Source organism: Limanda limanda, chromosome 2 (assembly GCF_963576545.1).
Source record: "Limanda limanda chromosome 2, fLimLim1.1, whole genome shotgun sequence".
NCBI lineage: Eukaryota > Metazoa > Chordata > Actinopteri > Pleuronectiformes > Pleuronectidae > Limanda > Limanda limanda.
In genome coordinates, this window is record NC_083637.1 from 23,602,126 (window position 1) to 23,628,210 (window position 26,085).

General features: G+C 42.4%; 1 protein-coding gene across 1 annotated transcript; it reads right to left on the reverse strand.

Moving 5' to 3' along the window:
* Positions 1-8,653: 8,653 nt before the first annotated feature.
* Positions 8,654-24,597, reverse strand: mafgb (v-maf avian musculoaponeurotic fibrosarcoma oncogene homolog Gb). Its single transcript, XM_061083525.1, has 3 exons — positions 24,419-24,597; positions 11,944-12,009; positions 8,654-11,858 (listed from the first exon to the last, which is right to left on the reverse strand). The coding sequence occupies exons 2-3, from the start codon at positions 11,977-11,979 to the stop codon at positions 11,379-11,381; spliced, it is 516 nt and encodes a 171-aa protein (XP_060939508.1). The 5' UTR covers positions 11,980-12,009; positions 24,419-24,597; the 3' UTR covers positions 8,654-11,378.
* Positions 24,598-26,085: the final 1,488 nt, after the last annotated feature.

Sequence of the window (26,085 nt, forward strand, 5' to 3'; positions counted from 1 at the left end):
ACAGCGGTGCGGAATGATTCAGTAAGTGCAAGCTCAAATCGTGGCAGCGGTAGCTCGCAGAGGCACTTCCGGTGTCAACAGACACTGCCACTGATATGTAAAGGCAGCTGTCTTTGATGCTACACTGTTGACAGGCAGCTGTCTTTGATGCCACACTTTTGGAGTCATACAGTCCCTGACAAAAGTCTTGTCACTTATCCATTTTGTAGAAACAACAGTTAACACTTAAGGTCAACTTGTGCCCAAGCGACAAGACTTTTGTCAGGGACTGTACACCTTCGTTGCCACACTGTTTGGCATCTACCACTGCCTTCTACTGCTGCAATGAACTGCTTCAGCTCCTTGTCCTGGCACGATGACAGGAAAATTACATTACTCATTTGGCAGACACTTTTATCCAAAGGGACTCACAATTAGTGCATTCAATTATTGCACCCCATTAAGAGATTCAGTATCTTGCCCATGGACACTTCGGCATGCAGGTGGGGAAGACTGAGGATCGAACCGCCGACCTTCTGGTTAGAATGACCACTCTTAAACAAAACCAGTGCTTTGGTTGGTTCAGGTCCTGGATCTTCCTTACTGTTATTGTTATTGTCTATTGATTGTCTTCTTGGTAAATTCCCGTATTCTGAATCACTGCTATCAAATTCCTCACCCCCCAGATTGTCCTCAAAAGCGTCCCAATCATTTTGACACAGCTGCGAATGTTGGTCATTTCTTCTTTGCTCAGATTGCTCGACACCTTTAAAACTGAACTCACTCTCCGTGGCGCTCTCAGTCTGGCACTATGGACTCCAGATCTGAGATCAGTTCTTTCAGAATGGACAGGTTTGACTCAAGCTGGTCTATGTGCTCTGAGCTGTTGACGTAAGCCCCTGGAACCATCACTTTGGTCTTCATGGAAGAAAGTATTGACCAAGCTTTTCCCTTTCGAGGTCTCTGCCACATCAACGGGTTCTCCATCTAGACAAAGAGTGCTTTTGATGATAAACATTCAAAATGTGTAAATAATCAGCAATTCTTTATGTTTGAGTAATTTGTGCAAATGCAGATCATAACTAAATTCAAGCATTTAATTATAGCATTTTCTATTGTAACGACATATTGTGTCAGTGAATGGAAAATGTTAATAATGGAACCTTAAAAAGGGCGACAGAGCTGCAATAACGGACTCAAACATCAGGTTTTACATGCGTCAAAGATAGTAGGAACTGGGTTAACAGGACTTTAATATCACAAAGTCGTATAAACTAGCGTGTTTCACAAAACATGTGGAGAAATACAGATCAATTATTCTTGGTGATCAAAACAGTAACAGGCTGATAAACATTCATAAACTGCGTATAAACCTCAGGGAATAAGTCACAAACAGCGGTAGTGGCCCTCAGAACAGAGTCAACTGTCCCCAAACCACTGAGGTCTTTACAGCTGCCACCGGAAGTGCCTCTACGAGCTGCCGCTGCCACGATTTGAGTTTGTGTCTCTCGGTGGATGAGTGTTTACATTTTTGCCCGCGTCTTCTCCCGGGGCAACTGACAAGAGACAGTTGGACCAGCTGTCACAAAACCCGGAGTGGATTTACAGCATTTACTCCACATTTAAACAACGAATATACACATTTCAAACCGAAAACACAACTTGCAAAAAGCAAAGACACATAAAGGCTCTTTATTGTAAACAATGTTCGAGCAAAGCTTGTATCAATAAGGGATTAAATTTGACTCCGCTCCGTGCTTTTGTGTTATCCGGACCGGATTGAGATAAAGCGGGCTCAGGTTAACTTGACACTGCCCCCTATAGGCCTGGCGGGCTAAACAAATGCACGAACAATACTGGAAATACATTTATATATTTATTTGAGATATTTGGTGGTTGACGTATCTTAACACATTATAGCCTTTGTTCAGTTTGAATCAAATCCTTCGAGTTTGCAACAAAACACTTGTCGTTAAGGTTTTAGTTTAATGCCAATATACTGTATATCTATATTTATAGATTTATATATTCAATAGTATGTTCAATAACAGTACTGCACAACAATAGACAGCAGATATGTCACAGCAGTTGTCACAGCAGGAAAGGTGCAGGTGAAACCAACAACAATGATGATAAATCTTTTATAACTCAAATATCAGTGAGCTGCCATACCTCTGAATTGTGACACAAATACACAAATAATCATAGTTCTACCATGTATGCATCACAAATATGTAAAATACGTTTTCAAATATTCCATCAATCCAATTTTGTTTGTCTTTTTGTTGTTAGTAAATGGTATTTTTTTTTCCTTTTAATGAGAAACATTTTCAATTAAAATTATGTTGCGTTGAATGTGACTGATTAAACTCAATAAATGACTAACTGAAACTATGGAAGTTTGTGACATTGGTTGAGTGAACATGATACATGGATGTAATGTATTTAGTCCCCCCCTACTTTTTCCCGTATGGTAGTGTTATAAGACTGGTTTGGGTTGCTATACTCTTTTTGCGTTGCAGAGGGTTTTTTCATGATAAAAAAGAAAGAACATAATATGTCTAGGATAATAACAATAATGAAGCATTTTTGAACCTACCAGCACTGAACTGCAGAGACTGCTAAGGAAGATGGAGATTAGTGAGATGGTGCAAAATTACATGCTATCCGTGCGGAAAAACTCTTAAACAACAAAAAGAAGAGAAGGAGTGCGCAGTTGACAGATAAACTGCAAATGGCACAGCTGGCAGCGCATCAAAACCAAGGGAATGGTCACAGATGGAGAGGAAGGGGACGGGGAAGAACTGACGCCTGTTACAAATGTGACAAAATTGGGCATTGGGCAAGGGAGTGCCCTGGGAATTGACAAGCAGTGGAGCTGAGGACATTGAAGGATTCATCTGGTGCGGAGGCCGAGATGGAGAGTTTCAACCGAAACATCACTATCACTATGTCTGATTTTATAGTAGACAAGTATCAGAAAGTTTTACAGACAAATTTGTGTCGTGAGTGGTGTTTTATGTGGATATTTTTTTCCTTTAAGAAATATTTGTAAACCCCACAGAGAGAAATCACATTTGTGAATTTGAGCAATGCAAATAAACTTTGATTGATTGACTTAATGAGTGATGCTGTCTTTTTAATACTAATGTGTGAAGTTGTCGAGCTATTATTTCAGGTATCGCAGAAAAAAACCATACGAAGTGAATGTGATTATTGAAAGTTTATATCTCCATTTTGCATGTTAAAGCCCTCAAAAAGCCAATTCATTTGCCTGAAGAAGAAGAAGAAGAAGAAGAAGAAGAAGAAGAAGAAGAAGAAGAAGAAGAAGAAGAAGAAGAAGAAGAAGAAGAAAAAAACAAAAAAATAAAGTTTCCTTTGATCTAGGAAGACTGAAATCAAAGGATTCATGGTCCATGTATGTCCGCGTTACAGAACATCGTGTTTTAATGGCGTGTAATCAAACTTTGACGCCACGCCGCGGTCACACCGTGTGATTAAAAAAAAATCCGTCAGTCAGTTTTTATCTCCATCTTGTTGTGATGACACTCATCTCAATTTGAAGTTGATCCGATGAAAACCCTGGTACAAGTGTATCAAAGAAAAAATGTGGAATATGGCCAAAATGGCCACTAAATATAAAATAGCAGGCTTCCTGTTTTGTTTTTACAATTGCACCCAGAGACTTTTTTGTTTGTCTGGTCATGATACACATGTGTATCGATTTTTGTGAAGATCGGTCAATGGGAACACCTTCCGGGGGTCTCGGGCTGTCTCGGGGGGCACCGTTGAGCCATTTTGCGACGCCCATTGAAAATTCCTTCAGAATACGTAAATTTTCACCACTTTCTAACTTTCTGCAAATTTTGGTAAGAAGTTGAGCATGTTAAAGCCCTCAAAAAGCCAATTCATTTGCCTGAATAATAATAATAATAATAATAATAATAATAATAATAATAATTATAGTAGACAAGTATCAGAAAGTTTTACAGACAAATTTGTGTCGTGAGTGGTGTTTTATGTGGATATTTTTTTCCTTTAAGAAATATTTGTAAACCCCACAGAGAGAAATCACATTTGTGAATTTGAGCAATGCAAATAAACTTTGATTGATTGACTTAATGAGTGATGCTGTCTTTTTAATACTAATGTGTGAAGTTGTCGAGCTATTATTTCAGGTATCGCAGAAAAAAACCATACGAAGTGAATGTGATTATTGAAAGTTTATATCTCCATTTTGCATGTTAAAGCCCTCAAAAAGCCAATTCATTTGCCTGAAGAAGAAGAAGAAGAAGAAGAAGAAGAAGAAAAAAACAAAATTAACAATATATATACAAATATATATACAACTAAAATATATGAAAATATAAAATTTTTAGGGCTGCAAAGCAGCACTGGGTGGGCCCGAGCACATCCATTTTGAAGCGTTGCATGCTTTTTGTCTGAAAAAACAAAAATAACCAGTTCTGAGAGAGAGAGAGACGTAACCTTTGCAAGACATAAAGTTTCCTTTGATCTAGGAAGACTGAAATCAAAGGATTCATGGTCCATGTATGTCCGCGTTACAGAACATCATGTTTTAATGGCGTGTAATCAAACTTTGACGCCACGCCACGGTCACACTGTGTGATTAAAAAAAAATCCGTCAGTCAGTTTTTATCTCCATCTTGTCGTGATGACACTCATCTCAATTTGAAGTTGATCCGATGAAAACCCTGGTACAAGTGTATCAAAGAAAAAATGTGGAATATGGCCAAAATGGCCACTAAATGCAATATAGCAGGCTTCCTGTTGTGTTTTTCCAATTGCACCCAGAGACTTTTTTGTTTGTCTGGTCATGATACACCTGTATATCGATTTTTGTGAAGATAGGTCAATGGGAACACCTTCCGGGGGTCTCGGGCTGTCTCGGGGGGCACCGTTGAGCCATTTTGCGACGCCCATTGAAAATTCCTTCAGAATACGTAAATTTTCACCACTTTCTAACTTTCTGCAAATTTTGGTAAGAAGTTGAGCATGTTAAAGCCCTCAAAAAGCCAATTCATTTGCCTGAATAATAATAATAATAAAAAAAAATGTGGAATATGGCCAAAATGGCCACTAAATACAAAATATCAGGCTTCCTGATTTGTTTTTACAATTGCACCCAGAGACTTTTTTGTTTGTTTGGTCATGATACACCTGTATATCGATTTTTGTGAAGATAGGTCAATGGGAACACCTTCCGGGGGTCTCGGGGGGTCTCGGGGGGCACCGTTGAGCCATTTTGCGACGCCCATTGAAAATTCCTTCAGAATACGTAAATTTTCACCACTTTCTAACTTTCTGCAAATTTTGGTAAGAAGTTGAGCATGTTAAAGCCCTCAAAAAGCCAATTCATTTGCCTGAATAATAATAATAATAATAATAATAATAATAATAATAATAATAATAAAAATAAATATGCTAAAATATATGAAAATATAACATTTTTAGGGCTGCAAAGCAGCACTGGGTGGGCCCGAGCACATCCATTTTGAAGCGTTGCATGCTTTTTGTCTGAAAAAACAAAAATAACCAGTTCTGAGAGAGAGAGAGAGGTAACCTTTGCAAGACATAAAGTTTCCTTTGATCTAGGAAGACTGAAATTAAAGGATTCAAGGTCCATGTATGTCCGCGTTACAGAACATCATGTTTTAATGGCGTGTAATCAAACTTTGACGCCACGCCACGGTCACACTGTGTGATTAAAAAAAAATCCGTCAGTCAGTTTTTATCTCCATCTTGTCGTGATGACACTCATCTCAATTTGACGTTGATCCGATGAAAACCCTGGTACAAGTGTATCAAAGAAAAAATGTGGAATATGGCCAAAATGGCCACTAAATGCAATATAGCAGGCTTCCTGTTGTGTTTTTCCAATTGCACCCAGAGACTTTTTTGTTTGTCTGGTCATGATACACCTGTATATCGATTTTTGTGAAGATAGGTCAATGGGAACACCTTCCGGGGGTCTCGGGCTGTCTCGGGGGGCACCGTTGAGCCATTTTGCGACGCCCATTGAAAATTCCTTCAGAATACGTAAATTTTCACCACTTTCTAACTTTCTGCAAATTTTGGTAAGAAGTTGAGCATGTTAAAGCCCTCAAAAAGCCAATTCATTTGCCTGAATAATAATAATAATAATAATAATAATCCTTACAATTTCAATAGGGTCTCACCAGACACCTTTGATGTCTGTGCTCGGGCCCTAATTAAGACATACAACATAGGTGGCTTTCTTTTTTAGCCAGATTTACGGCATGTTGCTTTATGATTATAAAATGCCCCTTATATATTCTTAAAATATTCAAATTATATTTAAGTTCACCATCATGTTAATAATTGTTAATAAAAAACAATAGATGTCAGAAACTACTCTTCCTGTATTTCTGACTTGCACAAGACACAGTAGAGCTGTTTCATTTTAAAACATGTTTATTGGTCATATACAAAATAAAGTAAGCTGTTTATCAACAAACATACAGTATATACATCAATAAATTAAAAGATGCATCAGACCGATGATGAAACAGTTAATTTCATGATTACCAGTACCTTGTCATCATCACTTACATATCTACAAATTAAAAAAAAAGTACAATAATTTAGTCGAAGATAAATACTTACAAAGACCGTCACATTTTAAGTATTTTCCCATAGAAAGTACTGTCGTAGAATAATTTATTACACCCCATACAGAAATATTACAAAACACAGAATTATCCTATAACAAGGGCTTTTCTGAAAAAGCTACGCCATATTCACACAAACTCACTACTTTCCTATAGCTTTAAACCGACCGTTATATACTTTTAGAAAAACACAAATATATTCCAGCTCCCCGGAGCAACCTAGCCGAATGCTCACCTCATTAAGAGAAAAAGAAGAATATGATGTGATACCTGGGTAAGATTTTATATTAGAGGTTGGGACAACAGATGAGGGCAGGGGCAGCAGAAGGGGGTGGCAAATCAAATCCTTTGCCTCATTCACACTCAACAACCTGCAGCATAGCTGGGTCAAAGGACCTTTAGAACCCGGTGGTGTGATCCACTACACAGAAAACAACCGGATGACTTCATACTGATCGGCCGCACAGCAAGATAAGGAGTTAATGATTTGTATCTTCCAGAGGATTTGGGTGTTTTTGAAGAAGCACTCGCTCCAGTTCATTTGCAGACACTTTGTAAAATAGGGATGGGATAAGTGGGGTGGGAAGTGGGTAAGTGAGGTTTATCAGATGTTTCTCCACCGCTCCTCTCTGCCGCTGTAAAATATTTATGGATGTGGTTTAGGAGTGGTTGCTCGGGTTTGTGATGAAATGGTCTTTTCATAAGGAGGGTATGACCTCTGTTCAGGCAGCGGAAACAAAATAAGGCCAGCGGGTCTTACAAGCTCATAAACTCTGTTATGATAAGCCACTAAAGCTAACCCCTGCGTGATCACTATATGTCCCTGCTGTCATCTCCTCATGTTTGCTGAGTGAAAATTAGGATTAAACTTCTGCAAGAGACCCGACACACTAAATCCACAAGATACTTATATCTGGAAGACAAAAATAACAACATTATTAAGTTGGACTGGAGGCATTGCATGACAGCTACAGTATATTTTTGCATCCTGTTTTCTTCTCAGTTGGCAAAAAAAGATAATTGATGATTTCATGTTTTTCACAGTTAACTTTTAAGAGACGGTAAAGAGTAATACAGAATAAAACAAGGATAAGCCACAACACATAAGCAAGATTTAAACATAGACAAACTGGCGCTGGTATTTATAACAGAGTATAAAATGCAAAACACTCTGTATATAAGCCTTTTAACCTTGTCACATCCAACTGTACCTGTGATTATAAGACAGACAACTTGACACAACGACTACGATAGCATCACTGCTCCTGTGTGGCAGGAGTTCTAATTTTGCCCCACACAGTTAGTTGCATAATTAGAGATGTCCATTTAAGAGCGGTCACCATGTTGACACAGTACACGTCCTTTTAAAACTAGAGAAGCATCAAAAACACAAAGAGGGGGAAACATATCTGGTGACAACACGTACAGCTTGACAAAGCACCTGTAGGTTTCATGTTTTGCATTGAGTTGTTACAAACCTAAACATCAAGTGCCTTTGTATTTTATACAACACACCACAGCCCTACCAGGATTTGCTGGTTAATAAAAAACAACTGGATAACATCATTCAACAAGCAAATGTAAAGACAGACAGGAGGCCAGAGAGGGACAGAAATAAAGGATATATGAAAGAAAAATAAACAAAACAGGTAAACCTTTTCAAATATAAAGAAATCCATGAATACAATGGGTGCAATACCTACTGTATAGTCCTGTGATAAGACATTTTTAAATAAATGTATTGGAAATTTTCATTTGACATTTGTAGTTCTCTGGTTTTACGCTCGACTGAACATGCAAATGGTTATCAGTGGAACGATTATAGAGAAATAACATTATTAATATCTCAAACCCGTTCCCTTCCGTCAGTGCTCAGTGTTCACCTGTTTGAATCCCATTTCCTGTTAATGTACTGTACAGATGAGGACACAATTTACTAATCTTAATAACTGCACAGCAGTAGGCTCCATAATCCTTTTTCTTCACAGTGGAAAAGTAGCGGTTCAGGTAAAAAGGCTGCATGGATGTTATGTTTTTTATGACATTGTAAATTGCTTCTCGTACAGTAAATGACTCAATTTAAATCTGGGTTCCTACGTTGAAAAAAATGTTTTTGAGGCAATCATACTTCATGATGGTAAACCTCACTCTTTCACAGGTTAAATGGCAGAATAGATTTTCTTTGCTTCATAAAACACTAAATATAATAACAAATCTTATTTCACTTCCCTGACACGTAACAACAGTTCAAAAGCAAACAAAACAAGAACAACAATAAATATCGATAACTATATAAATGTACACAGCAAAAACAAATACCTTGATCACACACTACAAAAAACAACTTAGTGAAAGAGAAAGGGTGATGCACAGACTCCATGTTTAACATGTCTGTTATCAGATATCCTGAATACACATGTTCTGAAGCTTGTGAGGTAAACCAATAATTGGTCATGTTATTAGCGATTATGAGCGTTGAACACTGCAATAACCAAATCAGCGCCACAAAGGCCTGTCCAGAAACACGGGGGGGGGGGATCATTTCCTAAAATTAACAAATAACAGCTTCAGACCACGAGCAGATTAACAACAGATGAAACCCGACTGCAGTGCTGGATAACATGGCCAGGAGGACAAAGATTTCATGATTAGAGTAAAGAGTGCAGTTACCAACGGTGTCATCACCCACTTCGGCCCGGAAATCAAACAAAGATTGAAAGTCTTATCCAAGAAATAGCGAACATCATAGTTACCTCGTCACATACCTACACAGCACACACCACACGCTAGTTCACGGTTACACACACGTGCCTAGTCACTAGAGAAGAAACAAAGCTATTCAGTAGTTAAGCCACTTTTGGTACAATTGCAAAATAGAGAGATACTGTATATCAAACAGATTTCGCTATACCTTTTTTTTTTAAACAGGTCGTTACAAACAATGCAAAGATAATTTGTCTTTATAAAACTCCAGACTCTACCATACATAGACAATGATTTTTTATAGAGTATAGAACACCACATAGGACAACTTTTATGGCAAAGCTTGTGTGAGATGCAGCTCATTTGTGTGACTGGAAGTTCAGAGAAATACCTTTTTTTTTTTATCCTGCTGCACCGTCAGTAATCACATGTTGCTCTTGCAGAATGAGCTTTGTGGTTAAAAGCGAGAGGGATGCAGCATAGACCGTAATCACATTGCTGTAGGCGTAATAACCTAGATTTTATATTCATATTCGTAAAACACAAGAACAAATTAACATCAAACAGATATGGGTTCTCCCTAATCACAGAATATAACCTTTCCAAAAAGTGTGCAATAAAATCTAGATAAACATAGACTCCTAGGTAAGTAATTGAACTTCCAAATCACATAAATGGCTGTTATTATTATTATTATTAATCCCGATGGCTATGACACAGCTCATATAACAACGCTTGGCGAATGTCAAATGTTAACTGAGTCCTGATTGGTCAGTATGTCCCAACAAGCGCAGGTATAAGCAACCATCTCCCCTCAATCTCCATCGTCCTTCCACAGTTTCTCATGTCCTCTTGACTTCATCTTGATGCATATCATTAGGAGACCAACGCACTTGCCCGTCTAAATATCCCAACTGTTCTGAGAGGAAATCATCTTCATCCAAGTTTATCTTAAACAACCATTTTCCTACAAACTCTTACAAACTGAGACTTGTAATACCGTCGTCGCCCTCTTTCTACAGTATGTTGCTTTTTCCTATTTTTTGGTAAATATCTATTTATCTATTGTCTTGTCTCTCCTCTTTCAGATAAATCCAGGAAATACTGTACGTAAACCAGTCGGAATTTCAAATAAAATGGAAGGACAGAGAAATAACAGAGATAAAAGAGAGAGCGAGAGAAAGAGAGTCGGACATATAGAAAGTGAAGAGACCGTAGAAAAAATACAGCTAACTAAATATAGCGATACCAAAACGAACACGCGTCACAGAATTTCACAGAATTCCTGATATATAACAATTCACACACAGAGAATACACTTTGGACCTCATGTGAATGACAACACAGTACAAAAACAGTAGAAATACAGTTACCACCATTGTGTAATATATATTTTACTATAGTACTTATTCTGAAAAAAGTTCTTGGCTAGGTAGAGCAAGATGGAACGTCTCTGCAGCCACTGAAATCCGCAGGTCACACGAAATCTTGGTTATTCTTTTGGAGGTCAGGGAACATGTGGTTTTAGAATATGTTTGTTTGTGTAGCTGATTTAAATCTCGTATTAAGATCTAGTGTGCAAATGTGTGACAGGATGATTCTGCATTTACAGATATTTAGATCCACCACCAGTAAAACCTGACACTGAACATTTGCATGGTTTAAATGGAAGATGAAGAAAAATTGCATGATTTTTCCATAGAAATTGGGGGGTTTTGTTTTTTCCCCACATTAAATTCTCAGATTCCCTGACTGTACCAGGTTTTCAGTGACCATAGGAACCCTGTCTATCTGTGCTGTGCTAAATTATCTTTCGCCGACCAAGGGCCTTGCATCTGTGTAGTCTCAATAACCGTCCTCTGCCTCCCTCCTTTCCTTCATCTGCACTGATCTGAGACGTACTGAGGCGAAGTGATGGAGATTGCCCAGCTGTTTTGGAGTCAATGCAGGGGTGGGGGGGGGAGAGGGGGACGACAGAGAAGAAGAATTACTGGGATGCAGCTGAGCTCCATCCCGACACACCCTCATCTATCTTTCCCTCCCTCAAGACCGTGCATCTGTTTTTGACTTTACTATTGTGATTACACTCGTCCCTGTTGCCACCTTCCCCGGTATGAGCGGACCCATGACTGATGACGCCATCCCTCCTCCGCCCCCTCCGGCCCTGACCCCGACCCCGACATTAGGGCTCCGTGCCACAGTCCTTGCGAAGGTCTGCAAGGCCTCATACTTGGACCTCAGAGCGTCCAGCTCAACGCGCATGGAGGCATTCTCGTTGGCCAGTTTGTCCACCTCCTCCTGCAGCTGGTCCTTCTGCTTCTCCAACTCCTCCTTCTGGGTGACCCGCTTCACCCGGCAGCTGGCGGCGTAGCCCCGGTTCTTCAGGGTGCGTCGCCGCTGTTTCAGCTGCAGGATCTCGTCTTTGGTGAGACCCCGGAGGTGCTGGTTCAGCTCCCGCACCGACATGGTCACCAGCTCATCGTCTGTGAGGCTGGTGCCATTCTCCCCCGGCTCACGCTTCACCTGCAGGAAACAGGGAGGAGGAGTGAGATAAACAGGGCAACATATCAGAAACAGATGCTTCAGGTTTAAAGGTGCACTCTCTTACCTTCAAGGCTTTATTTCCTTTGTTAGTCGTCGTCATGCCACAATTAACTTGCTGTTCTGAACAGACCTGCGGAGAAGCAGGAAGAATACAGAACATAAGCAGACAAAAATGACAAAGAAAGACCCTCCTTTGTTTACGCACAGTTCTTTAAAAAAATCAATATAAACCTATTCATTAGAGATCAGTCTGCTGATAAGGCACTCCTGTGAGAGCATGTTACAGTGCCAAGCATCAGTATAGTTAGTTGTGTATCAGAGTGTATGAGTGAAAGGGACTCAAACATTTCTTAGAATTTCCCTGACTTCCTGTTTCCTGGTGGTTACACAGACAGTGCCCACCACCTTTGTGTTGTTGCACTCTTATTGGCTGGCTTCAGACCAATACTAATGAAACGAGCGTGAAAGGAGGAAGTGGTAAATCTGTGGGATGAACTCCAGGGGAAAACCAACAGTTAGAGTTCACACGCACACACACACACACACACACACACACACACACACACACACACACACACACACACACACACACACACACACACACACACACACACACACACACACACACACACACACACACACACACACACACACACACACACACACACACACACACACACACACACACACACCTCCCAAGAGACTGCAAAGAGAATGGTGAACAGTGGGAAGACAGACACAGACACCAACTAGTGATACAAAATGAATACTCCGCAATGAGCACAGCAGATAAAACGATGCACCAGCGTGTTAACAAAGAACAAAAGGACTGACTGAGTCAACAAAGAGGCAGCGTGGTGCAAAAGTGCAAAAGATGAGATCAGTCCTGAGAGCACACAGCTCCACGGACGAGCATCTCAAAGAGACGCTTTGTGTGGTGGTGCATTGGTCTGGCTCCCATCTCTCAGACCTGTGTGTGTGTGTGTGTGTGTGTGTGTGTGTGTGTGTGTGTGTGTGTGTGTGTGTGTGTGTGTGTGTGTTCGATAAAGGGCGGCTATTGTTGCTGCTGCTGAGCGATCATCATGCGACCAGTCATGATGACTCAGCAGATTCCTCCTTTCACCCCCCCAACACCCCTCCTCCTGCCATGCTAATTTCTGCTCTCCTCTGTCACTTTTTATCCCCCTCCCTTTCTTTTCTTTTTTGTCTTACTATCCTACAAATGTGACAGTATGCTCAAAATATAGACAGAGGCAATGGATTGACAGTTAAATGCGGTTGTAGTCAAAACATTTAAAACCTGCCTCACCTGATACTGCTGAATCAGTGTTTAGCTGAGTTAAACCAGAGGCAGCCTCTTCTCTTACTGTGCACATTTATACTCTCCTGTGTATTTCATAAAAGGACAAGTTAAGATATAACTAAGAGACAGATTTGGGAGGAAGTTGTAGTCCTTTAAACATTTACAAGTTCTGTGATTTGAAATAGCTGCTTATTTGAGGCAGTGATGATACTGAAGTGGCGACGCGTCTTGTTCATTCTTATTCTTTTCTGCTATAGGACACATGCCAGTGAGCCTCCCCCACAATGAACCTCTAGTCTGTATGTCTGTGAGGCTGTGTGAATGTGTGTGTGTCCAACAGTTATAAATAGCTGTAGATCAAAGCAAAATATACCGTCAAGCACATGCATCCTGTGATGCACAGCACACGTGAAGAGCACAGCAACTTAAAAATCCTGCCTCGACTCGGTGTAAAGATGAAGAGTATGGGAAATCAGCATGGCTACACTTGCTTTGATAAACCAACCGCACTGCTTCCTTCACAACGTTTAGTTTCAGCGCTTCATAGGTCAATAATAAATGCTCTTTCATTTAACTGTGTACATAAAGAGCTTCTTGTAAATACTCGTGAACCACTGCGCTCTCTTGTTTTGTTTGGATGCAGCCTCCCACAGCTGGAGGTGCATCATCGCACAATAGACGGATCAGAGAGAATCTAGTGAGGGTGGCTGCTGGGGGTGGGGGTGGAGAAAAAAAACAGAGGGGGCAAAAGGAGGTTGTTATCCTGCCAGGCACTGGTTTATTTCCCCAGTGCCACCCCAACCCCCCATCTGCATACAAACAAAAAGCATGACGGCAAACACACACACACACACACTTCCCCTGCCACCATGCCAGTGGGGCACGATAAAACACACACGCAAAACGGTTGACTGCAAGTCCGCAAATGTTTAAAGGGCTCAGACAGTGCGTGATACATGCAGAAATAGAATGCATATTAGGGATTTTGTTTTCTTAGATAAAGACAGCTGACAAACAAATTATTGCTGCTGCACAAACGGTGATGCAGCTCCTCTTTCCTCTGCAAATGGTTCAGTGTCTGTGGTTTGTAATACATTTGTTAAATGAACTTGAGAAAACTGCAGTCAACAGGATGTACCAGGTTTGGTTGTAATCAAGGTAACTGGATCTGACAATAACTGAACTGGTTATCATGACCACTTAAGAAAAAGATGATGTTGGTATATTGCTTTTATCTTAAAAAGTCTTTGTCTTTTTAAAACTGCTAATATAAACAAAATGTATTATTGTTGTTGTTGTTATTATTTATTATTGAGAAGGAAATGCTTAATAATAATATTATTAATTAATTTACAAGCTGAATATACCGTAGTATTGGAATTTCAATTCTGAACAATTCTTCCATAGCACATCCCTTTCTATCTCTCCATGTGACCTGTTTGGTCCCGAAAACAAAGACTAGCACTTAGTACAGCACACACCTCCAACAAGGCCCAATAGTCTCCTTAAATTCAAACAAGCTGAACCAATTTTCACAAACTCCTAGATATCAGCTCCTAAAATATGCCTGTGTTACTTCATCGAGATCCATCTGATTTTCTTACAGAGGAAATCTGTGAAAATGTTAAAAAAAACTGCCCATTTGCAACACTAAATGTCTGCACCCTGATCCCGATCCACACCAAAAGTTGTGACCCATACCACAACCTTCCACCGAATTTCATGGAAATCCATTCAGGTTTTATTTGCATTATTTGGCTCCCAAAAAAAAAACAACCAACGAACAGACAGGGGTGAAAACATAACTTGCCAGAGGTATTAAATGCCTCAACACCAATTTATTATAAATCTACTGATTAATGATTTACCTGTAAATTGTCTGAAAAATATTACATTTACCCATCACTATTTGTCAGAGCCTAATGTGACATCTTCAATGCTTCTTTTGTCCAACCAACTGTCAAAAACCCAAGGAGCCCAATGCAATTAGAGTTACCGGGTTTTCAAAGTTTGAGACTGTCGTCCTAAACTCAGGCAGCTTGGAGAAGGAGTCCTCTTTACTCCACTGTATACTCTACTTGCTTAGTGTCACTCATATTCTGGATGCCGATATGATCATTATGCTTTTTGATCGACACTCCACAGTTGAGCAAAGAGAGCCTAACATTGCTGTTTGACATAACTTCAGGCTATAAGGTCCTGTCCTAAGACATTTATATGTTTCTGACTCTTAAACAGTAAAAATCCCTTAAACTACTGTATCAACAAGAACAATCTCTTTCACAAGATCACACATATTTAAGCTATTATAATATTTTTTGCGTTTTTTTGAGTTCAGGCCATGTGAAGGTCACCCAGATAATCTGCTGAGCAAAGGTATCGCCATTTATCATGGGCACACACACACACACACATACACCCTCCCAGTGCCAGAGGTGTCCTTCCCATAATGCTGGCAGGTTGGTCGCTGCAGTGTGGTCAATGCCACAGCCACTGTTGCTACAACAGACAGCTTTTTTGCTGAGGCAGGCAGTATTTTTATGGAGCAACCGAAAGAACGCTGACGACTCAGGAGCAGAGATGCTTACGGTTACAGTGGAGAAACAACACTCACAACCACGGAGAGGATGGGACACGGGGACAGGGGTGGAAGGAGAGGTGAGAGGCAGTGGAGATGAATAAAATATGGATGGAAGAGGAGAAAAGAAAGGGAGGAGGGCGAGGAGTTGGTGAGATAGCAAGGTGAAGAACAACTAGGTAAAAGGAAGGGGTGGAGGGGGAGCCGGCGGTGGTGGTGGTGGTGGTGAGGGAGGACTGAAAGAATGCTGACGTCTCCAGAGCTGATTAGCGTTACAGCAGAGACATCACACCCACAGCCCAGAAAAATGCTGAGTATGTATGGGAGGACGGGGCGGGGAGTGCAAATGACAAGGGAGGAAGAAGAGAAGAAAAAGAGAGGCAAGTGAGTAGGGGGGGGAGAGGAGGAGGAGGAGAGAGGTGAGGAAGGAGGGAGGAACACTGATGAGGAAGAACAGGAGGGTGAGGAGGGGGGCAGAGACAGAGGAGGAAGAGGGGGTGGGAAAGCGTTTGGGTGAAAATGCATCCTCAACACATTTGTAAGAGCTTAGCTTGTGTGTCTGTGTGTGTGTGTGTGTGTGTGTGTGTGCGCATGGAGGGGGCTGGTGGATGGAGGAATGGATGGAGGGGGATTGGGGTTGAAAAAAAAAAAAAAGCCTGAACTCAGCAACGACCAGGACTAAAACCTCCAATTAGAAAAGTTCTGAAGCTGATCCAGTGTAATGAAACTACTGCTGACCACCTCTCTCTCTCTTTCCCCTGCAACCTTCTGCTCCCTGTCTCTCTCTCTCTCACACACACAAACACACACACACAAACACACACACACACAAGCCTCGCATCCTGTCATGTTGATAAATCAAGTCCTGAAGAAGGGATGAAAACAGGAGTAATGGCGAGGTGGAGGGTGAACGCAGAGATCATGGGGTTTATAAAGATAGATTAATGAGCACAAGAAACAACACAAGTCATAGCAGACTTTTTATTCACGTGCATGTGCAGACAAACAGGATGATGAAATCTGTGTGTGTGTGCGTGTGTGTGTGTGTGTGTGTGTGTGTGTGTGTGTGTGTGTGTGTGTGTGTGTGTGTGTGTGTGTGTGTGTGTGGCTGGCCCTCAGACAGAGCTCTAATTAATCTTGTTTGAGAGAACCTTTTGCTCTGGCCACAGAGAGAGGGAATTTCTTAGAAAGAGACTTCATGCTTAAAAGCTGGTGGCACACAGACACACAAACACACAGGAAAATAAATAGCCCGATTAGGCGCGTACAAAAGCGACCTGGGGGCTGGTGTGTGTGGCTGTACACGAGCACAAGAGGGCCAGCGTTCAGAGAACGACCAACAATAGATCGTACGAGTCACAAGTCATTTGCGATCCAAGTCTGTCTTTATTGAATAATCCGACCTTAACAACTGACTTAACTGCGCCTCCTCCCTCAGGCAACTCTCTGAGCAATAATGGAGAGCACAAAGGATGGCAGCAGCAGAGTGAGGCAGTGAAGCCACACAGCAGGACACAGTGCGGACTCGATGGAGAGGCGAAAAGAGATCAAAATATGAGGAGTGTGAGTTAAAACCTCAGAGCCCCAGAGAACTGAGCTCCTGGTCGGCTGTCCACCCTTCATGTCTCTGTTTAAAAAAAAGAAGACGGAGCAGTGCTCAAACTCACTGATCTACTGAGGGCCCAGGGTGCTGAGGGAGTTGGTAAATAATTAAAGATAAGCACCGTTTGGAGGCTCATTGAGAATTAGGAATCAGATCAGCGATAATGGCAACCTGTGTCTGCGAGGGGGAGACGTACAGTCCCAGCAGAGATACAGGACCATGGAGAGAGGAAGTGAGGGGGGAGAGAGCACACCAGTTCGAGGATCTGTGTGTGTGTCTGTGTGGAGAGAGAGAAGGAAGCTATTAACTGGGAGGTATGCAGAGCGTGAAATAAGCATGATAACACAGACAGAGAGGAGAGGAGGGAAACACAGGGGGAAGTGAAGGAGCAGACATGCAGGAGAGTCGTAGTCTGGCCCCTCATATACAGTATCATAAGCAGAGGGACAAGTGAGCGCTTTTAAACTGTTGCCAGAGTTCAAAAAGGAGATCCTGTGTGTGTGTGTGTGTGTGTGTTTGTGCGTGTGTGTGCTGGTTAAGTGTGCGCGGCACCGTGTTTGTGCAAGTGTGTTATTAAAGGCGAGAAAAAGTCCTGGCGTCGACACGTTTTTCCCATTCCAGGTAGTAAGTCGGGGTGTGATGACAAATTTTCCAACACAAGCTAAAAAAACTGCACTGTCAGGCAATTGAGCTCTGGCTCCTTTTTTTCTCTGCCCTTTTTGAAGAGGAGGGAAAGCATGTACCGTAGGTTAAGTTTGTTCTCACTTTGTGTGTGTGTGTGTGTGTGTGTGTGTGTGTGTTAAACGACACCTTAAACTTTATTTCCCCCCAGACGCAGCACATGCCTCCCTGGTCAGCAGTACTAACCTGAGACAAAGACAAAGGTCCAGTGCAACAGCAAAGTAAGCACTGTGTGACTCTGCAGAGATACGGTCCTCACTATCAGACACACTAGTGAGGACAAATCATCAGATGCTCCTCAGCAAACATTTTGACAAAAGGAATACACTCACACACACACACACACACACACACACACACACACACACACACACACACACACACACACACACACACACACACACACACACACACACACACACACACACACACACACACACACACACACACACAGCACATCAAAAACACTTCTAGTGTTGTATGTAACTACAGATGCCTTTACATTTACACAGTTTATGTGGAACTTTTCTTAAAAGTTTATGCTAATGAAAAGGCATTTAAATGTTTTTTATGTAAATAGAATTAACTGATTTGACTTTCGAAAATTTGGTGAATTTTTATTTTTCTTTGTCTGTTATGAGAGAGAATCTGTTTGTGCTCTACCAATCTAAAAACCGACATTTTTGCCAAAAATTAAAATAATCTTCATCTAAATTGTCAATAAAGACAGACATGTTAATGGTAAATGAATATCCTCTTTTTGCATATGTTAAAAAAGCATCAGAGACAGTCAACATGCAGTGTTACACAACAAAATCCAATCAGGTGTCATGTTTAAAAATGGTTAATGAGTAAAACCTGTTGCCATTTATATGTATATATATATATATATATATGTTTAGTTTCTAAATTAGACTTTCATGTAAATAGAGAAATTCAAAACTCGAAAACAAACACTGCACGGAAGTGATTTCATGCCACAGGTGAAGTCAAAGAGCCGGTGCTACACTTGAGGCCCACTCTTATCTTTGTTCCCCCTCGTTACCACTTGGCACCACACGTTGGTCCGCGTGTCTGTGTGTGTGCATGTGTGTGTTTCATTTAAAAGGTTCAGAAACTCATACCGCAATTCTGGGTTCGTCACACTGCAGCTAAAAAATGCGGCAAGTTTGCGCATATAGATGATGCAACTGGTAGACAACCGCTGGTGTGGATGCCCCTGTTACCAGGGCCTTGCATCTCCACAGCTACCCGCCATTCTCAATATCTTAACATTGCACGCACACACAAAAAAATCATCACTATGGGTTAGAGTGTGTGTGTGTGTGGGGGAATGAGTAGTCTCCTCAAATGCAGCCTTCTCAAACCGCTCCAAAATAAACCCACCGGTCCTCAGAGGAACACAAGGATTTGACTGTAAGAGAATCGATCAGATTGATTATCTATAAGGACGACCAGCTCGCTATTTCACCACATAACAGCCCTTTAAGGTCGCATGGGCACGTTCAGTCATTGGAGCCACTTGAACTAAACTTAAACTTTTTTTTTTTTAATTTTCTAATCCCTTTGACTTCTTGCGGCTGTTGCAGTGGGATTTATCTTGATTTCATACATTTTCCGCTTCTCAGGGAGGTTATGTAAATAAGGAGTCAAGACACTTGTGGAGGGGGGGGGGGGGATTCTACACACATAAACACACACACACATACACACACATACTATCTCAGAATACACAAGGACAAGCAGCACGCTCCCACAGAAGTAGAAAAAAAACAGTGGAGCACAGCAATGATTATGCACCAGATCTGCTTACACCATATTTCATCATTACTGTGGAGAAAAAACACTCAACTATTGATCTGCCCCACTGCTTCCTTTTCTCTCCGCTGCTCTCTCTCTCTCTCTCTCTCCCTCCCTCCCTCTGATTCCATCTTTTATTCCTGCTTTTACTTCTCTCTTTTAACTCCTCTCTCGCACTCTGAAATTTGCAAGCATAACAAGACTTTTCTGAAATGGATCCCAGTAGTAAACAAGATCATAAACATGCAGACGGCACTTTGGAGATTATTTCCCAATGTTATCTCTCCTACACACACTCACACGCACACGCACACACACAGGAGGTGGACACAATACTGTGAACACCTGTGCAATCTAATGCAATCCACCACCAAAACCCTGCAATAGATGCGGCCGCTGTGAACCATGTTCAGGAGATAGAGGATTATGGAGCGAAACTACAGGAGCATGTTTCAATGTCATGGTGCATAATTACAAAACGTGATTGATAATTAAAAACCAGCTCATAACAATAGATTTGAATGAACACCTGCCTGATACTTGTGTATAATGAATCTTAGTCAGTGCATTTTTGCTAACGACTGCAGTACCCCAAGTCTAAACTCTGGGCTCACTTCATTCTTTGGTCCTGTTTGAATATTCCTTCATCAGATATTTCCGGGGTTATATCATAATTGTTCTTGTTTTACAAATAAAACCTTGTCATGGTGTGTGTATCAGGACCGAAACTCAGGTCAAAACAGAATGAAACTCATCCACAGGAGATAGACAATAGAACATTATCCCCGCCACACTGGTAGGACAATGGTATTTTCTTGTGGCTAAAAATGCCAAAAAGAGAAAGGTGCTCCAGGAAGTAAACAGTGCCAGAACACCACGTCCTGTTTAATAACCATGTCTGGCCCACGTATTTCAAAGGCAACAGCAATATGTTTTTAGAACAATACACGGAAATATGCATTTAATCATCATTTTAATCAGTAATTTAATCTGTGATTTTACAATTTCCTTTGACCCAAGCTGACACTGTTCAAACATCTTGTTTTGTCGGACCAACAGTGCAAATCCCTAAAGTTGCACTATAATTAGACTCCCTTTCTGAGTCTTTTTGTGTTAAAAAAAAAGGCACTTTATAGATGAAAGCTCTGGCCGATTGATTCTCCAAACAATCAGTTTATCAACACAAATAATCTCTTTCTTCTTGAATACACACCTATTCAAAAGCTTCTGTCCTATTCATCCTATACCCCTAATGCAGGGAGTCAAACAAGGATCCATGAGACCAGAAACACACACACATAGACACACACACACACAGTTTTCTGATGTTGTCAAACAGACTTATTCCTTCCTCTTGAGGATCGAGACTTCAGATGTGAAATGAAAGAAAGGAAACAACTGTCAAGTGCAAAATGTTGAAATGGCCAACTGATAGTAGAATCATCTTCCTATTGCTATGTCTACACACACACACACACACACACACACACACACACACACACACACACACACACACACACACACACACACACACACACACACACACACACACACACACACACACACACACACACACACACACACAAACACAAACACAAACACAAACACACACACTTTTTAACCTTGGTGCTTACTTTGCTCTCCTACTTGCAAACCCTACAGCAACTAGATCTTTATAGGTGGTGTATCTCTTACACTCTTTGCACACCGACACACACACACTCACACACGCTTACACACAGTCTCTCTCTCTCTCCCTCACACACACATACGGCAGAAGAAACTAGCTGTGGTAAGTAACAAGTGAAAACGCCATCTGTCAAGCGAGAGCGCATTTGCTTCGCCTCAGCATTTTCAGGGGAATGCCTTGAAGACAAAAAGGTCCTTGTTCTCAATCTCTCCGCAAATCCCATCTCTCATTCTTCCTCCCTCTTCCTTCATCCCCGTTGCTCTGTGCGCCTTGCCGCTCCGCCACCATCAGCAAAGTTGCACACATAAGCATTGGTCAGCGTTCAATTACCATGAACACCAGGGAAGTGGGGAAAGTACTTGACAGAGAAATGCACTTCAAGCACTGATTAAATACTGATACCAAGTATAAAAAGCTTAGCCCATAGGTTGTGTGTGGGGGTGTGTGTGTTGGCAAAGAGAAAGGGAAATTGGGAGAAATGTGTGTGTGTGAGTGAGAGAGAGAGGGAGAGGGAGAGAGAGTAAGGGGGGTAGGAGGGGTGCTCTTCTCTTCAATACTGATACAACTGTTTCATCATTATGACCCTCTATTACAGTACTTGCCAACTTGCTTACTACATACTTTTGATACTCTCCGCAGAGTGCTGACTGGAACTAAAGCTGCTGATATGGAGTCATTAGGGGGGTGAAGTTTCTGTTTTTCTTGTGCCCACAGAGCTTCCCTATTACTCTTCAGTGTTTAAGAGTTGCAACGCTCATAGGTTACAAGCGGGCGAGCACATAATGGCCCGGCTACAGGAGATCAATCAGAGCAGCTTCTGTTGCAGAAGGGCGCTATATGGTTCAATGAGGTGCTGGCTTTTTTTTTAGCACATGCAGTGGGTCCCTGTGTGGGTTCATGGGCAGTAAGTGTCCAGGAAAAAGTGTCCTTTCCCCCCAGCTGTCATTTGTGTTTGACCAAATTTTGACCAAACACACAAACACTTGTCCCTCTAAGGATGTGAGGTCACTCATTGACATAATGCATGTGGACTAGTGGAAGAAACTTGGACTATGGGCAGAAAAGGTCTCTGGTTCGACTCTGGTTCGACTCCACGGAGAAACAACAAAAAGACGAACCTGGATTGATCTGTCCAAAAATCCAAGAGGATTCTCCCTACCCTGTCTAGTGCCCCTGAGCAAGGCATCTTATTCCCCCAACATCTGCTCCCCGGGCGCTGTACACGGCTGCCCACTGCTCTGTGTGTCCTGCACCAGATGGGTTAAAAGCAGAGGTTACATTTCCCTCCTTGCATGAGTGTGCTTGTGTTTGGACAAATAAATGTATCTTAATCTTAATCTTACCCCATTAACCATCACAGCTAACCCTAACCCAATTCAACCCATAACCCCAAAATCAAGTCTTAACACTCACACAACTTTGAATTTGTGAGGACCAGCAAAAATGTCCTCACAATCATGGTATTGAACCAAAATTGACCCTCACACACACACGCACACACACACACACACACACACACAGGCCAATGTTAGATCTCGCAGCCGTACACATTTGGTGTGAATTAGAAATGAGCCCATCAAGGGAAGCAGGTGCTTTGTCTGCTTGTGACGTTTGTTTTACTCCACCTCTTTTCTCTCCCCTCTTTCACCCCCCCCCTCCCTTTCTCTCCTACCGGTCGAGGCACATTCACTTTATACACATGTTCATCTGTGAGTGTGATGGTAGTGATTTGTCCCAATGCAACTGTAACTGAATTGAAACGAGACCCCCCCCCCTCCGTGCACCGTCACCCCGCCGCCACGCGCACATGAACCGGGCCCGTGCACCGAGCTCTTCCTTCCCTCGCGCCAGACCTTTGTCCCCCCCCCCCCCCCCCCCCGGTGGAGCCATGTTGCCATGGCTCCCTCGTTCCTCCGCGCCGCTCATAACGACGATGTGATGAATCAGCATCTCTGCCGCCGGTGCACAACACAACCAGAGACACACGCCGGGAAATAGACCGGCTCCCCCCCCCCCAGTCTCATAGCGAGGGGCTGGTCGCTCCGTGTTGCCGCGGAGGGATCGAGCCGGTGCAGCGGAGGCCCGGCTGCACACAAAGCAAATGTCAACACGGTCCCCGGCAGCAGCCGCGGGACGTGGAGCGGTGTCCGCCGGCTCTCACAACACAATGACATCTGGGGGGGGGGGCTGCTTCTGTCTTTACCCCCCACACCCCCACATCACATTGTACTGAACCGAACAAGCAGCGACCGGACTGTCACCTCCGGAGCCGGAGCGCAGATTAAGCCTGAGTTTAACAGACCAGCGGCTGACCGGTCCTCTTCCTACCTGACCGGCGGCGGACGGACACACACCGGGAGGCAGTGAAGCGGCGGCTCCGGAGCCCCGTGCAGGCGGAAGCGCCGAGCTGCTCCTCCAGGGGTTCCTCTCCAATAAGTTGTGACTCTCCGCTCGGGTTCCTACTGTCGCTTCTCTCTCTCTAGACATTCAGTCTGCTAGTCGTCAGACACCGAGGGAATCCCCGGAGCCGCTCGCTCCTCTAGCACCGACACATGGCTTCAGCCTGACAGCCTACACCCCCACCCCCCCCTTTGTCTGTGTTGTTATGGAATCACCGGCTGACGAGTCGGCTGCCGAGCGACCGACCCCCGGTGTCGGTGGAGCACGTCCGGGTCCGGGTGACGAGCCGGGATCGTGATGACTCAGCAGAACCCCGCGGAGGCTCGGACCGGACGGGGCGGCGCAGCGGCGGCGGCGCACACCGGGAAGCAGCGGCAAGGTCCACGCCGCCGTCAACCCGTGCACACTCAGCAAAACAGCGCGTCTCTATTCAGCAGTTTTCTTCTTCCTGCAGGTGAAATAAATAAAGAGTTCTGCGACTCACCCAGAAGTCGAACCGGCGCCGCAGCCTCGCAGGTCTCTGGTTCCGCCGCTCGGTGGGTCGACCCGGGGAGGAAGAGGAGCCGAGGCAGCTGGAGGAATGTGTCTTTCCGCTCACGCCTCCTCGCAGGTCTTTAGATTCATCCACCGCTTTATGGTCGGAGGCGCCAGACGTCAAATGATGTTTGGATCACATGGTTTCATTCATGAAGCGGCTACGCAACCCGCATTTAAAGAGACACGAGACGCTACTACTGTGTGATGGAGCTGCTTCATCAACACGAGCCTGAGAGGAGACGTGGCACCAGGACCCCCCCACCCCTCTGAGGGGCCACACCAGGCCCCGGGTCCCCGGAGAGGGAATCACACAGGACACGATGCTCTCACCGTTACTGAGTAGCAATAAACTCAATTTTATACAGCACCAGATTTGACTGCATTTTTTCCATCTTGTGTTTCTTTTATTTTTTTTTATGAAAATGCACAAATCCCCTCCTCCCCCCCAAAAAGGACAGCATGAATGTGCAAAGACAGACCCCAAACAAATAGAAGAACAGATACATTCAATCTGTATCCGCACACATGGACAAGAGATGCACTAAATGTGAAGCACTTTCCACAAGGATCGGTTGATACGTCCAAACAATTCTATATATTGTTGATATCAGTTGACAACAATAGTTATCATGACAAATTTCACATTATTATTTCCGTTAGGTTTAATAGAAGGATTTTCTCTTCTTTATGGGAGGAGACTCACAAACACGGGACAAGGAAATATTTTTATTTTGAGATTAAATTTACAAATCTGAGGTAGAAATATTATACCTCCTCAATGTGCTTAAACAATAGATCTATCTATTAATATATATTGAACCTTAGTTAAATTGCTGCTGATAAATATGATATTGAGATAATTGTTGACATTGTTTTATCGCCCTCCCCTACTGTCTGCACACACACACTTTTCTTTCTTTCTTTTTTAAAGCTGTTTACCGATACAGAAAACAAGACAAGTGGATTTTTATCATTGTCACTTCCCTTAAAAGAACATGAAATGAACATATGAAAAAAATCTCCAGACTTCCACAAAACAAACCATCACTTTTCACATTCAAAAAAATGTGCCACATAAAAATGTAGCCTTTTCCAAGTTGTAAAGAATTTTACTCTGGAAATAATTTTTTCGTTGATTTTGCACTTTTACAGCCAACTCAGATTTTTATATTTTGTTATCTGAATGCATGACAACTGAAATATTTCCTGTTTTTAGTGGTAAAGCTCATTGATAGACGGAAGAAAAGCATGAACCTCTAGAAGCAGATCATTCATCATACTCCATCCATCCAGATTTACAACACGATTTAAAAACACATCTCAACAATTCCGACTAATTATTTATCAATATTCTATTTCCTTTTCTCAGAAACTAATGACTTCCCTTACAAGAAAGCACTCAACCAATACCAGCAGCCTATTACCAGATAATGCCACACAGTTGCTATAGAGTTGGTGGTATTACATATTCATTAACTGATCAAACTCCACTTGGACGTCTTTGAGTAAATCTCTGAGAGGAAAGATTCTTTATGACATATCACATGAATTTGGCTGAAAAGGACGAAGACAGGGGCAGAACATAATCACACAGCATTTTAGGAGCAGATTTAA